This window comes from Carassius carassius, chromosome 11 (assembly GCF_963082965.1).
Source record: "Carassius carassius chromosome 11, fCarCar2.1, whole genome shotgun sequence".
NCBI lineage: Eukaryota > Metazoa > Chordata > Actinopteri > Cypriniformes > Cyprinidae > Carassius > Carassius carassius.
In genome coordinates, this window is record NC_081765.1 from 32,147,188 (window position 1) to 32,165,107 (window position 17,920).

Below are 17,920 nucleotides of genomic sequence, written 5' to 3' on the forward strand. Positions count from 1 at the left end.
ACCTCTTTGACTTGGCTTACACATAACATACTAACACATTTCTAATTTTCAAATCCATTAAAGGATTTTTAGGCTGCATTAATTAGGACAACCAGAACCGGGAACACTTTCCATAATACCCGATGTACTAGTTCCATCATTAGAAGAATGGCAACTACACTAACATTAGTCTGTTTCATTCTTATTTTGAGGTCACTGTAGCCACCAGATCCAGTCTGTATCCAGACCAGATGGTGGATCAGCACCTAGAAAGGACCTCTACTTCCCTGAAAGACAGCGGAGACCAGGACAACTAGAGCCCCAGATACAGATCCCCTGTAAAGACCTTGTCTCAGAGGACCACCAGGACAAGACCACAGGAAACAGATGATTATTCTGCACAATCTGACTTTGCTGCAGCCTGGAATTGAACTGCTAGTTAAGTCTGGCCAGAGGAGAACTGGCCCCCGATTGAGCCTAGTTTCTCCCAAGGTTTTTTTTTCTCCATTCTTTCACCGATAGAGTTTTGGTTCTTTGCTGCTGTCACCTCTGGCTTGCTTAGTTGTGGTCACTTCATCTACAGCGATATCATTGACTTGATTGCATAGATAATATTTAAACTGAACTGAGTGTTTACTATTGTCATTTTGCATTACTGACACACTATTTTCTTAATTAATGCTGAACAGTTGCTTTGACACAATCTGTCTTGACCTGACTTGATTTAGTGATTTAGGTTTATCAGGAAGTTAAGATGCTGTCCTCTTTGACTCCTTAGATAGAAACTGTGATCAATTCGCAAACGTTTCATGTGATATTCCAATTTTGCACATTGGATATATTCACAACTTTGTATGAAAACATAATGACAGCGGAGTTCACTAGCTAACATTTGCTATGGTTACTTTCTCAGACAAATGCGACTTTTTTCACTATTTAACCAATTATTTCATGCTTCTTGAAAAGAGCAGTGTTGGGGGTAATGCATTTTATGTAATCAGATTGTTTTTTTTTCAAGTAAATAGTAAAGCAATGCATTACTTTTTTTAATTTACAAGAAAATACCTGAGTTACTTTTTCAAATAAGTAAGGCCAATTACTTTGTTTTCTCAAGTACTGACTGACAGCTCTCCTGTCCTCACGATGAGTGAAATCAGGAGTGAGTGCAGAGTCATTGTGTGCGCTGTGTGAACATACAGTAACTGTAGCTCTAGACCAAATGTGAACCCAAATTCACTCATCTCACTCACATATGATCAACCATACTGAAAAGCAAAAATGTCTTTAGATAAACCTAACATTTGTGTTTTGTTTTTCTTTTCTTTTTTTCTGAAGAAAGAAAAATTAGGCCAAGGCAGATAAGAAAAAGTAGCCTAATGCAAAATTAACATAACGCATTACTTTCCATGACTATTTTCAGAAAGTAACGCAATATTGTAATGCAATAGTAACTTTCCCCAACTCTAGAAAATAGAATGATAAAATAAAGTCTTCTTGTATTTCTTAATAATTTGTCGTTGTGAATTTTCCAGTCCATATGATCATCTAAATGCTACTGGCACTGCTCTCATATGTGTCTGTTTGAAGTTATTGTAAAACATTGTGTACTTCGCACCTTGCATTCATTAGTTTCATAAATCCACGCATCTACTACTCTTTTTCTCTCGAGTCTCGAGCGCTATAACTCAACCCCTTTGACGCACTGTATCATCACGCACTGAGGGTGAGTTTAGTGTCAGCCCGGAGCGCCGGAGCTCAGTTGAGGCCCCTAGAGGCGGATCACGACACAGTCTTCCACTCGCCTTCAGCACCACACAGGACTTAGTCTTAACCCGTCTGCGGACAGCGATGCTTCTGCATCCGAATCTCACCCGTCTCTTCCTCTTCACCGATTCCTGTCGGTGTCTGTTTCGGGGGATTCAGCCAAGGTTCCGACACGCGTGTGACTACAACCACCGTATCTGAGTTCACACCAACAAAAGCACATTGAAAGTAGAGAGATTGGCCGTTCTGTCGGACAAAGAGCCGCTGCTGCGATAACTTTGAGGAGCTTCGAAGGGGTTTTGTTTTGGACGAACAGCTGAAGATTATTATAATCATGCCTGTACGGAGAGGTCATGTGGCTCCTCAGAATACCTTTCTTGGAATAATAATACGGAAATTCGAGGGACAGAGTAAGTGTTGCAAAACAAACACACACGATTCTTTGTCTCCACGTGATTCAGATGATAAACGAAGCGCTAATATTAAGATGCGTATACAAATATTGCTAATATGTAGCCTTCTGTATTTACACATGCATGCAGTTCGTATGCATTTAAAGAAAGTAAATAGTTTGAGCTTTGTTGAGCGCATCCAATTTTGTGCATTTGCCACCGTTTTTTCCTGTGTTTTAAACACTAATATCAATAAAAATAAACAATGAGATGACATAACATACAATATCCTATGTTGTATTGCTTTTATAAGGCTTTAGGGCATCAGATTAACGACAGGAACAGACACAAAGGCTTATAGAGAGACTGGCAGATGACAGTCAGGAGACTTGTAGCATTGTGGCTCTTTAATGTTTACAATTCGGATGCGTCTGTCAGATGACCGTGTTTATGTACTTAGCAGCTATACCATTGAAATGCATGAATGAAAGCATGATCTGCGTGTATGATCAGAGAAATTATGCTCCCATACTGAAGATTACACACAAACACACACACAAAGACGCATGCACATGCACACAGTGAGACTGCTCGAGCTTTTTTACAGGATTTTTATGGCATGCAAGGTTTTAAGCACTCGTTATATAAGCAGTACAGCTGCTAAAGTGTTCAAAATCTCAGGTTAAATTTTATGATGCAAGTAAGCTATAAAAATAATTATATAATTGTTTTGTATTACTTTCATAAAAATAAACAATAAAAAAATTAATACAAAGGAAGTATTAACTTATGAATGTTCATAAATGACTTGTATGTATATATAGAAGTACATTACATTTTTGTTTGTCAATAGTAGTAATAATAATACTCTCAAAAATGTTTCTCAACTCTCAGCCACTGTTGTGTTTCCCAAATTTTGTTGGCTTACGTTCCCTCTACATTCCCTTCAGTGAGGCTCATTAACAATGTTAACTCATAATATACTGGATACCATTTAACATTATCATAAATATTATAAGCTATAAGTCTATTATTACAATTATTTACTTGCAAACTAAAATCAGTACTGTAGATGAAAAAAAGATTCACTTGAGCTTATTTGTCTTGAGTTTTATGTTCTTGGTGGAATTGAGGATATTGTTCAGAGAACGACTTAAGGATGCATTTATTTACAGTACAAATAAAAAATTCTAATCCAATCCATTTTAATTGTAATTTTACAGTCCTTCCAAGTACTCACTGGAGTACACATATCCTTGGTTGGGAATCCCTGGTATACACTTTTTAATGTAACTGTAAGCATAAGAAAGTCAGAACTACATGTTTATATGTGAATAAAAGCCATAGATGATATCTCTTTGATTTCAGCTGCCTCTGAAATGGCATTGAAGGATCAAATGGATCCTTTTGATTACATGTGTTTCCTTCAGTGTCAGAAGAGATCTCACACCATGCTCAGATTTGCCAAGTATTGAAGAACTAATTTCTCATCAAATGATCATGATGGTTTTATGTGGTGTTTGATTGTTTACAGATAAGAAGTTCATTATAGCCAATGCCCGGGTCCAGAACTGTGCTATTATTTACTGTAACGATGGATTCTGTGAGATGACCGGATTCTCAAGGCCGGATGTCATGCAGAAACCTTGTACATGCGACTTCCTGCATGGCGAGCTAACCAAGAGACACTCGATTGCGCAGGTGGCCCAGGCTCTCCTGGGGTCAGAGGATCGGAAAGTGGAGATCACTTACCATCGCAAGGACGGTGAGTCCAACCCCATCCTTTCCTTTTGGGTCAGTGGTTTTGATCTGTATAGAAAAAAAGAGAAAGATCAATGGCTCTGTTCCAAAACCAATCATCCTTGGTAGTGAGCAGCTGTCTCTACATGTATTTATGGCCAGTAACTTTTCTGAAGTCACCAGCCATTGGATACTGCTCCAATGATACAATTATGTGCATTTTTACACTTAGTTTAAGTGCACCTTTAAGTGCACCTATGACAAGACGACTTAAACACTGTCTAGGAAGATCGTTAGCTTTGGAACAGAACAGGAAAGGAGAGTGGTGTGTCTCTTTTTCACACACCCTGTCTCTCTTTTGTTTTGTGTCGGCTACAGTATCGTAAGCATCTCATTTGGTGGGAAGGAAAACTGATTTCAGCTGAAGTGTGCAATGAAGCAGACTCACTAATGTAATGTGGGCATCCTTACACCCGCCTAGAGCTACTCAGTCAAATTCAGCCCTCAGCCTGTCCAATCCCTTCAAACACACAGGATTAAAGAAAAACACACCAGTGTCTGCTGATAAAGCTCAGATCGGCCTCTGCTAGCACCGTTTGAACAGAGACACAGGAAGATGCTTCACTGATGAGCCAGAAACCCAATTGGTGTGCATTAGATGAGCCGGTCCCTCTGCGTTACAAATTATGCTCCATGATTTTATTTCCATAAGATATTTAGACATAAAATAGACAATTTTTATTGGGGCAATTAAAATGACTACTTAAAAATAACCCCAAAAAGTTTTTCTTTTTGTTTGTTTGTTTATCTGGAGGGAATAAAATATTTCACAATGGAAAATTGGCAGAATATATATATATACATATATATATATACATATATATATATATATATATATATATGATAAAATAATCATCAAAAATTATAATAAAAATTATCCATTTGGAATATTTTGAAATATTTTCTTTCCATTAGATATTCTGACATAAAATAACTCCAATAACGTAAAAATAGAAAGATGTATTTTTAAAATGACTAAATAAAGTGATGGTCTATTCCACATTGAAAAAAATATATATAATTCTAAAAAATTCTAAATGATAAAAAATTTGCATTTGCATTTATTTATATTAAATATTTTGACATAAAATAGCTCCAAGTGTCCATTTATATAGTTTAATTGGAAGGAATAAACACTTTTGTGACAATCTATTTCAGAATGAAAATCTAGAGACCAGAATCCCATAGAGTGGTAAGCTTTTTTTTGGCCACTGAGCAAGCATCCAGAACACCCTAGCAACCGGATCAAATTCACAACTCCATGGCAACTACCCACGACACCCTTAGCATAGTGGCTTTGAGATTTACACAAGCAAGCACGCCCATAGTATTATAAACGCTTCAAAGTAAATAACTAAATTAAAATGTATTATCATATATATATTAAATGCAAAATTAAAATGAATAAATAATATAAAAAAATAAAAAAGATTCAATATTTTATTGACCTGCACGTCATGTGACTATCAACCAAACCATAAACATGCAATTGTGTGCGTTATGTACCATAACGAGATGTTGACTGTAATTACAAATGGTAAACAGTCTTTCTGATATCTATTGAACATAACAGCATATCTCTGTAATAGTTCATGTGCATAACACTGACATGGCATCTAGAAATTATTACACACTAGGAGAACTTCAGTGGTTGTACCTATTCAGATAGAAAACCTTTAACAATGAACTTCAGCTGGGTAATATACAGTGTTGGGGAGTAACTAGTTACATGTAACGGCGTTACGTAATTTAATTACAAAATTATTGTAACTGTAATTAGTTACAGTTACTACGAAAAAATGAGGAATTAAATTACAGTTACTTATGAAATTTTTAACGATTACAAAGGGGATTACATTTGAATATTTACACACATCAAAATACAGATTTAACTGATTTCTTTCCCAAATTGCACTGACTATTCTGAGACATACCGCCCTAATAATTTCCGGGATGCAGAAATACAGTCATTCATAAAAACGAAATGCCTAACGCGGACGGAATATGCCACATTTTGGATGACTAAATCAAAAGTAGGTCAGTAGCCTACACTTGAATCAAAACATGACATGGACTAGTGTCTGTGAATATTAAGCCCCCAAAATGCAATATATGACTTGCACATTCTGCGTGTCTGTGGAAATCAGGCGCGGACTGGACACCGGGAGAACCGGGACAATTCCCGGTAGCCTGGCAGCCGATTTTGCCCCACTATTTAATATCATTATTGTATAATTGCCTGCCGAATGTACTAAAGCGATCATTTGCGAATCCGCCATTTGATAATTAAATCTCTAATAAGTCATGAAGTGTTAGTCATGACTCGCGCGCTCTCCGCGCCTCCGCCAAACGGTTCAGTCTGGATCAGACTCAGAGTAATCAATGAGAGAGAGAGAGAATAGAGTGGAGTGTGGAAGCGCACAGCTGGAGCAGAGAAGCAGAACTACTGTTCAGGGTTTCAGGTCAGTTTCATCTGTAAAGATGCTTTTTTGTCTTTGTTTTTTTATTTATTTAATCAAGCAGCAGCACGTTGCTCATCAGTCATCACTCAAAATACTATATAAAGGACATCATTATTATCTGTTGTAATGATACAGTAGTAATTTAGCTGAAAAAAATCCGATTTTTTCATAGGTTTAGGGGGAGCTATGACAGACAACACAACCCTTACGAAAATTTACATTTTAATATTTAACTATAAATCCAGAGAAAATGGTTACTATTGTTTAACCGTGATAACCAAAAATGTAAAATTATTTTACAAATGTATTTATTTAAAAATAAATACAAATCCATTTGCAAAAAACAAAAAAAAAACAAAGCAAGGTTATTTTACTTTTATATAGGCTAATAAAAGCATGTTTAACTTTTGTAAGGGAAAAACATGACTCATGTACAGTATTAGGATTTTTCTATAAAGATATTGTAGTATTGGAGAGTATTGTATTGTAAAGTATAGTTTTGTTCAATCTTGAGTATTAAAGTCACGAGAGAGATGGATAACAGGGCAAAATAAAGAGACTGAAGAGAAAAATGGAAGTGAAGGTGCAGTTCAGGAGAGAACTTTTAATTATTTTGCATGTCCCCAAATTAAAGATTTAAACCTTTTTTATGTCAGGTCCATACAAAAAAATAGTTTTGTCCATGAATTTGTTTGTATGAGTTTGAATTTTCCAGTCTGAATTTTTTTCCCAGTCCGCCCCTCCTGTAAATTAATGGCAAAGACATGGTTTAATTTACTACACATAGGCCTACTGAAGCTCGCAGTGTTTTCAACCTCTGCCATCTCAATATAGGAGTACACGAGCACATAAACATAATTTCTAGAACTGCTTTGTGTCACTTAATGAGCATTTTACTTATTTTGAGAAAACTATCATCATATACAAAGAGACAGCAGTTTAAAAAAAACACCAATGTTTCAGGAGTTTATTACAAAGAATACGTCACATGCTTATTAGATAACTGTATTTAAGTTGGTGTATATGCTTTTATTTATTATTCTTTAATTTTCACAAATTTAGAAAAGTAATCAAAAAGTACTCAAAAGTAATTAGTTACATTACTTTAATAAAGTAATTGAAAAAGTTACACTACTATTACATTTTAAACAGGGTAACTTGTAATCTGTAACCTATTACATTTCCAAAGTAACCTTCCCAACAATGGTAATATATATATATATATATATATATATATATATATATATATATATATATATATATATATATATATATATATATAAGCTATTGTTTAATCACTCGCCTTTGCAGTTTGAGCTGAATACTGCAATTAAATAGCACTTGGTGTTGGCCGATTTCAACAGCCATTCCCCTGTATTTAGATATTGATAAGCAGCGGTTTAGCTTGCATAAAAGTAGGACTAAAATGCAGACTGAGGCTCATTAAGGAATCATTAGAGGTTCGGTTAAAGAGTGCTATCAAGCTGAGAGTGAAATACAACACGCTGTACACACGGACTAACAGTACATCACACCAGAGCAGCGCAGCTCACCTGAGACCCAGGGCTTCTGCCAGCATTCAGCCAAAGATATGAATTATAAAGAAGGTGTAATTAAATTTGAGATGGATAAAGAAGCTCAATGTAGATGTTTAGGAGCAGAAGCACCTCTAAAATGAGGTAATCCGGATCTGATAAGACTTTTGTTGATGTTTAATATTTATTTATTTATTTGTGTGTGTGTGTGTGTGTGTGTGTGTGTGTGTGTATAACTGTTCAAGTTTGGGTCAGCAGTTTAAATAAATAAATAAATAAATATTTCATTTATTCAATAAAAATAATAAAAATGTTATTAAAAACATTCATTAGAATTATTAACTAAATTGTTCTGAATACTATCAGCAAGGACATATTAAAATGATCAAAAGTGACAGTAAAGACATTTATAATGTTAGAAAAAAAATCAAATTGCAAATAAATGCTGTTCTTTAAAAAATTCTATTAATCAAAGAACCCTGATAAAGAAAAATAAATATATAAATATATATATATATATATATATATATATATATATATATATATATATATATATATATATATTTTATCAGGGTTCTTTGATTAATAGAATTTTTTAAAGAACAGCATTTATTTCAGTGTCACACACACAGTGACACTGAAGACTCAGCTTTGATCACATGAATGGGTTGCATTTGACAATATATTCAAACAGAACACAGTTATTTTAAAGTGTAATAATATTTCACAAAAGTTATGTTTTTTACTGTATTTTTAATCAAATAAATGCAGATTTGGTGAGCAGAAGAGACTTCTTTCGAAAACATAAAAAAAATCTTATTATCCCAAACTTTTGAATGCTAGTATATATGACGAAAAATAAATTAAAATTTGCTTGCTACATAAATAACCATATGGTGATGACTATTTTGTAAATACTAGTAAATACTTCACATATAAAAGAAAAAAGTTTTTCTCTTCTCTTTTTTTTACATAATGTGAAGCAAAAAGAGCTTTAAATTATATTACACCAGAGGTGGAAAGTAACGAATTACATTTACTCGCGTTACTGTAATTGAGTAGCTTTTTTGTGTACTAATACTTTTTAAAGTAATTTTTTTAATCTGTAATTTTACTTTTACTTAAGTATATTTTGTTTGAAGTATTGTACTTCGCTACATTTTAAAACACATTAATTACTGAGTAAAAAAATAAATAAATAAATAAATCGCTCCCTGGAAACTACGTCAGTAAATAATGGGCAGGAGGGCAAACTGGCGCTAAAATCAAGGGAAAGATGCAGACGGACAAAACAGGCGTTAGTGGTGCAGACACCGCTGAAAACGAAACCCCGTCATATTCTGAAGTTGAACTCGAAGAAAATGAAGTGAACCCATGGCCATATGTATGCTCTAGTATGCAGTGTAAGCTGTACTTGCCTAGGAAGACCAAACTAGCAGCTTATAAAATCTCGACAAGATATCAACCCTTCACAAGAAGAGGTAAGCTAAATAATTGCATCGTTGCATTGGTGGTTAAAATGAAGCTTTGACATTTTAACAAGAGGTTTTGCACAAATTAGCCAAAAAGACCGTGGTGAGGAGTGTGCTATTTTTGTTTTAATGATGTGCGCGCGCATTTATAGTGCGTTCTTTCACTGTGTGATTCAGTCTCCTAAAATGCATTTAGAATGATCACAGAATTGAAGATATAGTGGCAGAAAATTCACATATTTATATAATTTCATATATTAAATCAAAATCACACAAAGAATGCCATCTTTTCCTCCAAAAATCATCATGAATATATACATACATATATATAACAGTTCAGTAAACAAGTTAATTAAGAGACTTGCGTTTTAGACACCATATTGCCTTTTTAGCTCTATTTCTACAACAGAAAATAATTCCAAACACAGCCACCAAAGCACAGTTTTGCGTCTCTGAGCAACGTGACAGTTTTTCGTTCCTGAATGAATCAACCGTTTAAATGATTCGGTTCAATCGCAATGACTCACTTATTAACAGTGACTTGCTGACACATACTGGCCATTTTAATTTCACATTTAAAGATTTTTTTTTTATAATTAATTTCTTATCATTTCAAATGAGTATTCAACATTTCATGTCTTGTATATCAAAACATTATTCATGCATTTGTAACTGCAGGTTAAATGCATTCTTGTCCTGCACTAAACAGTGTGTAAATACATCTAAATGCCACGTCCGATGAAGCTTTTGCATTTCCTCTGTATTGAAAAGATGAGTTTGTTGATAATGATTTGCCTGGTAACAGCCCAAATGTTTTATTATTCTAAATAACTGATTCCTTTAATTAAAAACAACTAGTTTGAGATTAATAGACCTATCCCAGGGGTGTCAAACTCAGTTCCTGGAGGGCCGTAGCCCTGCAGAGTTTAGTTCTAACCCTGCTCCAGCACACATATCATGTAGTTTTCAAATAAACCTAAATGATTAGATTAGCTGGATCAGGTGTGTTTAATTAGGGTTATATCTAAACTGTGCAGGACTGTGGCCCTCCAGGAACTGAGTTTGACACCCTTGGCCTGTCCCATTTTGACTCCCTCCCACTGTTAAAATGTAACTAAGTAATTTTTACTCTGAGTAAATTTTAAATGAGCTACTTTTTACTTTTACTTGAGTAGATTTTTAGACTGGTACTTTTACTTGTACTTAAGTAAAATTTCATTAATGTAATGGTACTTTTACTTGAGTAGAATATTTTTGTACTCTTTCCACCTCTGTATTACACTTGAGTTAAAAAACAAAAGACTCAAAAAAGAAAAACTAATTTAATAAAAAGGCAAAGTCCTGCTTAAAAAAACATTATAATGTCCACCCTTGATCTACTAAAGTACCTGATGAGAATCTGAAAAGCAGTTTCTTGTAAGCGACACCTACACCTGCTGTTTCAGACAGTTTTAACAAGGTTATAAATAACGGAGAATGAATTGATTCGCAGTCCCACGAGTCGCTGTGAAAGTAAATCAATGCGTGTGTGCAGCCGACGACACAGATCAGGCCACAAAGCTGTCATGACCCCTGCTAAACAGAGTTTGTTTAGTACTTCCAGGGATGAAGAGGTTTGTGGGTAATGGGCTCTGATGTCACATCAGTGTTGTAGAGCATATGGAGATGTCAGCTCGTGTGTGGTCTTAATGGAGTCGTTACAGCGGTGCATCTGACACCTCGCTCCTGGCTCATGATGGATTACAGTGCTCATGCAAATCTAATGAGCCATCTAGTTGTATATTTATTTCGATACACTTGCTTGTAGTGTCATTCCTGAGCAGAATCTGCTGTTTGAAATATTTGTTTATTGGAACAAAGCTTTACTGATGATTCAATCACTGTATGGCACAAATTGTGTTCAAATTATGAAATATTTAACTTCCATTAGATATGATGACACAATTATTTTTTAGTTAGTAGGAATAAAATATTTTGAAAGTCATTTCCACAATGGCAAAATAGTACAGAAAAACATTTATCTGAAACATTATCAATTTGTCCACTAAACACATGGGAGTATAAGGGGATTAAAACTATTTTGTGAAAGTCAATTCAGCAATGGGACAAACTTTTTTTTCAAGTTGATTAATGTTTTTTTTTAATGCAATTTAAACAGGTATACAGGATAATAATAATAATAATAAAAAATCTGACAAAAATATATAAATTAAAAATATTAAAATACAAAAAAAAAATTTGTTGTTGCTGTTTAATTTAGGGGGTTAATTCTGTGTAAAGTCAATTCCATTATGGAAAATATTTTTTCTGAAAAACAAATTTTGCTTTTAATTATTATTTAAAAAGATACAATCTATTCACATGGGAGGACAATATAAAAAGCAAAATTTTCTGACTTAAGAAAGCTCCAATAAAATAAAATAAATAAATAAATAAAATAAAATGCAATTAAAATATCATATCAATATTTTTTTGTTTAACTAGGGGAATAAAAAAAAAATGTGAAAGTAAATTCCGCAATAGAAAAATATTTTTCTGAAACATACTGTACATTTTTCCACTAAGTTGATTAATGATTATTTTAATTAAATTGAATTTATACATTAAGGAGGACAATAAAACATTTAATAATCTAAGGAACACAATATCATAGAGTGGACTGAGCTTTTAAGACACTTAGCAACCATCCAGAACATCCTAGCAACCGCAGCAAGATACAAAGATACATTATTTTTTGACAAATTCTAAGACAGGATTAGATGCATCCCTCACAGAAGATGCAATATCATGATGCATTGCAACAGACTGTGTGAAACAAAAACCGACAAATTCTAGGAGGTGGATGAAACGAAAGACATGCTAATTACAAATATAAATAATTTATTATCAAACTCAATAAATAATACACTTAACCCTTTCGATTCTATTGCTGTCTGTGTAGAGCGTTCCAAATCAATCACTTAAGGTGCCGTTAAGATGGGATTCAGACTGAACTCATCATCACACTTAAAGACTGTTAGCATCCACCGGAGCAGATTCTAGTCTCTGACAGTCAGAGAGGAGCAGAACTGACACGGAAGCAAAGAAATTATATAGAATTAAATTATTAAAAATTAAAAAAAATTATTTTTGTTTTCTTTGAGCATGAAATGTATTCTCGAATAGCTTCATAAAATTAAGGTTGAACTTATTCTTGAATTCTAAGATTACAATTTTTAGACACTGAGGTCTGTATGAGAGCTTCCAGGATCCACACTAGAGTTTCTTGCATGGCAAATGAGTATCTGAGCTTCTCTACACCTTTTAAAAAAACATGTAAGATTTGATATAATGAAGCATGATCTATGCAAATCACAGGCAGAAACATATGTGACCCGGCACCACAAAACCATTAATAATAATTCCATTGATGTATGGTTTGTTAGGATTGGACAATATTTGGTTGAGATACAACTGTTTGAAAATCTGGACTCTGAGGGTGAAAAAAAAATCTAAATATTGAGAAAATCGCTTTTGAATTTGTCCAAATGAAGTTCTTAGCAATGCATATTACTAATCAAAAATTAAGTTTTGGCATATTTATGGTAGGAAATTTACAAAATATCTTCATGGACCATGATCTTTACTTAATATCCTAATGATTTTTGGCATAAAATAAAAATTGATATCTTTGACCCATACTATGTTTTTTTTTTATTATTATTATTATTATTATTGCTAAAAATATACCCCAGCAACTTAAGACTGGTTTTGTGCTCCAGGGTCTCATCTGATACTACTTAGTTTCTTAGTTTATCAAGTGTATAAAAACTTGATTGGAAAGTTTGTGTTTTTAGTTTGTAGTTTTAGTTTAGTTATTATTATTATAACTATATTAGTCATTTAGTGTTTATTTTATTTCAAGTGCAATTTTTTAAAATAGTTTTTAGTCAACAATAATAACCCTGTAAGGAACATGATCAAATAGTTAGCCAATTTTATAATTTACATTTTACATTTTACATCAAACACCACAAAACACTTCTAGCATTATAATTAATTTGGCATTTTTCTTCGTCATGGAATGATTAATCCAAATAATGCCTCTTTTCTCTGCCAGAGACTGTGTGCATTTCAGCATTTCCTCTTTCCTACTATTATTTTTTTTTTGTTCATTTTTAATGGTGGGTGAATTGAGATCTTTTACCAGCCATAAATATATCTTATTGGGCATGAAAATGTATTTTTCTTTTGTCATTTTCATTGAATGATGTAGAGGCGGCAGGAATTGAATGAGAAAAGCATCGGTGTGATGGGGAAATGGTGAGAGAAGATTCAAACTCGGGTCATCAGCACAAAAACACTATTGCGCAACACGTCAGAGCACATTTACTAACTGCTGAGCCATGTCTCTGACATTTTGCATTATTTTTTATAGAAACTGTATTTTAGTCCCGTTGACAATGTCATTGCATATTTGTGACAGACAGCGCAGGTCATGTTGTCACTCGCAGTGTCTGTGTCTCTCTGTGAAACTGTCATAGAAATGTGAAAACACATCGTCATTTAGTTCCTTTAGTTAGATTTTTATGGGTGCAATTCTGGAGGAAATGAACCTAGATTTAAAGATGGTACATTTGCATGTACATCACTATCATGTACATAATTAACATTAAACGAATGAAACCACAAAGCTTCAACCAGTTGCAGTTTCTGATGAAATAATTGTTTTATTTAATTGCCAAAACATTGCATTTGATGCTTGGTGAGTGACATTTAAGGACCCTACATGTACTATAAAAATTATACATAATACAATTGAAAAATGTATTAAATTGATAGAAAATTGATAGACTGATATATTTTTATTTTTATGAAATGCTCTAGTAATCTTTTACATTTCTCAATAGTATCTCAGATTTTCTCAGCTTTACTATTTTTAACTAAAGCTATTAAAACATTTTTGTTAATTGAAATAAAGCTGAAATACAACAATATGTAAATATTGGATGAGAATATGAAAATGAAAATACCCAAAATTATAAATATTGCCTTTCCAACTGACTGAAATAAATTGTAATGCAAAATTTACTAATAAATACATATTAAGGAGGATTATTATATTTGACACAAACTAAAACTGAAAATAATATTAAAAGCATAAAAAAATGTTGTGACTTGAAATAAACTGTTAACTAAAATCAAATGTTTCAGACAAAAAAAAAAATATATATATATATTTATGTATTATCTAACTTATTTCAGCCAGTTGTAGTTGATGTACTAAATCAACTTTAACTAAAATAAAAATTATATATATATATGACAACAACACTAAATAAAATTCCTGAAACTTTAACAAAAATGAAAATGGAGAATATAAAAACTGATTAAAAATATTAATAACATCTATAATATTATCTAAATGAAACTAAAATAACCATGAAATGGAATAAAAATAAATTAAACAAATAGAAATATAATAATAATAAAAAATGACATAAGCACATAACAGAATTGCTAGAAATTAAACTAAAAATACAATGAAAGCAATGTATAAATAAAATATATTTACAAAAATTTATAAAAGCTATAATAGCATACAAAATTATAAAAAATAACACTGATGTGAGTCAGAGAACTCAAACATTTCTTATCAAACTCTAATTAATTAAACTATTTATTATTAAGCAAGTTGAGAAAAAACATCTCGTAATTGATGCACGTCTAAAATATGAGATGAAATATGAGATGACAGAGCAGTAAAACTCTTTCCAAACAAACACTTGTGCTGTGCATATGTCAGAGGGGTTTCATTTGACAATCAGTCATTGCTTCTTTATGGTGAGGTTGCTCCACGTTGAACCTCAAAGCATGTGCTTGTTGGATCTGTCAGAGTAGCTGCTCACCAGCATCCTGTCCTTTAAAGAACAAAAGTTGACACCGATCAAGCGTGCCGGAGCTAAAGAGATAATGAGACGGTCGCTGCAGGACTGGAGCCATATGGCGAGCAAAGGTGTCAGGTTTCAGCCGCTCGATCTCCTCCGTGAAGGGCTTTTTCCTGGTCTTTCTGAAGGCTGCAGGGGATGGAGGGCTCTGGAGGTACAGTGCAACAGCAGGTGCAGCATGGCTGCTCTTGAAAGGGCAGCATGCATTATTAAAGGACTGCCACCTCTTTGGTTACTCTTGCATCTGTTATGAAACAGTGGCATGTGTTTGGCTGGTCAGATGCATGCGTGTCTGGCAGAGAGAGAGTGAGAGCAGTTAGCCAATCAAAATAAAGACCTTTCAAAACATATCACCTTTAATTTGAGGTCAGGGGTCATCAGAATGTTATTAAAACAGCGACTGTTATGGATAAAGTAGTTGATATCACAGGAAAGTATCTTATTTTTGTTGTTGTTGTGGTTGTACAAATGTAGATATTTGCTATAGAGTTATTATCGTTTACTAAAATGAAAACTAAAACTAAAAAAAAATATATATATATATATATATATATATATATATATATATATATAGATCTATATAGACAATAAAAAACTAAACAAAAACAATTAAAATGACAAAAACAAAATTAAAATAAAAAAAAATATAAAAATAAAAAACTAATTCAAAACAGTAATAAAATACTGTAGTATATTAATGATACTTAAATGGCAGTGGTTTTCAAAGCATTAAAAGAATGCTCAATATTTTTGTCAATATTTTTATCATTTATGTGCGCTTATGTAATTTCAAACTATTATTATTTTTTTCACAAAGCATACAACCAAAGATGATCTAAAAAAAAAAAAACTGCCATATAATATAATAGATTTATAATACATTTTTTTAACCTTGTCCATGTCTTATGGAGTCATATGGTAACTTTATATAAGGAATAAGACTGAAATTTAAGCTGATATTCACTCATAATTGCCAATCTGCCAGAATCGAATTCAAAAGAAAGATTTTAACATGCTTTTTATATTATATGCTGCATAAAGAAACTTCTTTTTTTCATTGTAACATTGTTTTTATTATACAATGATTGTTTTTTTTAAAGCATTATAGTAGCTCAAAAACAAATACTACATGATATACAATTACTTCACAGTTTAAATAAAATATATATATTTTAACTTACAGTAATTAGAATAATTTCCACTTGCATTGTTATAATGGGAATTGGGAACAAAATACATTTATAGTCATAGTTCACCAAAAAATAATGACAGAAAAAGATTGAAAGGCACCAAAAAAAAGTCCATAGAAAGTTTGGATATACAGTGAAGGTATAGATCTAAAAATTAATGATGACTTGATGAATAAAAGTTCAGGTTTCTTCTATCTTGGCAAATGCTATCCATGCACAGCTTTCAAGGAGAAACAATTGAGATATCTCACGCGTGATTTTTCTCTGAACTCTTGTGTTTAAGATTCATGGCGCACGTTCCATAAGCAGGTCTGACCAGCACCGGCAGATGGCCAGTGCATTATAAAGGGCATACAGTACGTCTGTCCAACACATCAGGACCACTTCTAATGAAACAGATCTCCTCAGCTAAGGCAAGCCTTTTTGAAAGCCATCCAGAGGCAAACTAAACCATCTGCTCCTCTGCTGCTGCCAGCATCGCCTACCGCTCCTTCTGTTCTCCACTATAACACAGCGAGATCGAATCTGGCTCGCACATACGAATGCAATAGAGGTGAAACAGAGATCATGGTGATTCCATTGTGAAATCCTTATTTTTGAACAAAAGCTTTCAGAGTGGCGACTGAATTCATAAACATCGATTTGGATTGCATTATCATTTGATGAAGTGAAGACGACCAGTTAGTCAATGATTTACCAGACAGCGGTTTTGTGTCAAAATGCCTTCTAAAGCTCTATTCGGACGGGCGTAGTCTTCTAAACTACATTTGGGTTTCAAATCTTATCACCTGACGTCTGCGATTTTCATGTACCCATTCGGACGGGACGAACATCTCCGTGTTTATTACAGAGGTTGGAGGGTTTTTTTTGTGCATCTGGGCCTCACAGAGATCACACGCTCTGTATGCGTGCATTGCATGTAGTCATTCGGATTGATTACCAATAGTATTATTACACAATAAATACTAAATACTAAATGGCTAGTGTAGCAGAATCATGTTAATGTGTGGTTTCTTTAGTTTAACCTGGTTACCTTTTTTTTTGTAGTAGGCTAAACCCATGTTTACTTTTCATAAAGGTGCATCTGTAATTAAAACATTATGTAACTGAGTGCATAAATGAACGTGAATAATCTTACCTAATGCTGATATTACAATAGTCAGTATTAACAGTTTACGTGATCTGGTTCTTGATTTTATTATTATTTCTTTGCCGGGAAGCAAATATATCAAACATGCACACGGTAAGAGCATCTACGGTAATTCACGTTGGCCAAAACACACGAGGAAACCCAGCCGGCATTTCAACGTTGATTGAAGGTTGAAACAACGTTGGTACCATGGTTGAATCAACGTTGAATTACCTTTCGATTTTGCAAATTGGATCAACGTTGATATTG

The 17,920-nt window shown here is 33.3% G+C and overlaps 1 protein-coding gene across 1 annotated transcript in view; it reads left to right on the plus strand.

Moving 5' to 3' along the window:
- The first annotated feature begins 1,733 nt into the window (after positions 1 to 1,733).
- Positions 1,734 to 17,920, plus strand: part of LOC132153206 (potassium voltage-gated channel subfamily H member 7-like) — a 101,100-nt gene continuing 84,913 nt past the window's right edge. The window contains exons 1-2 of the mRNA XM_059562549.1: positions 1,734 to 2,153; positions 3,670 to 3,900. Coding sequence (XP_059418532.1) covers positions 2,078 to 2,153; positions 3,670 to 3,900 — 307 coding nt within the window. The 5' untranslated portion in view covers positions 1,734 to 2,077. The remainder of the gene's footprint in view (positions 2,154 to 3,669; positions 3,901 to 17,920) is intronic.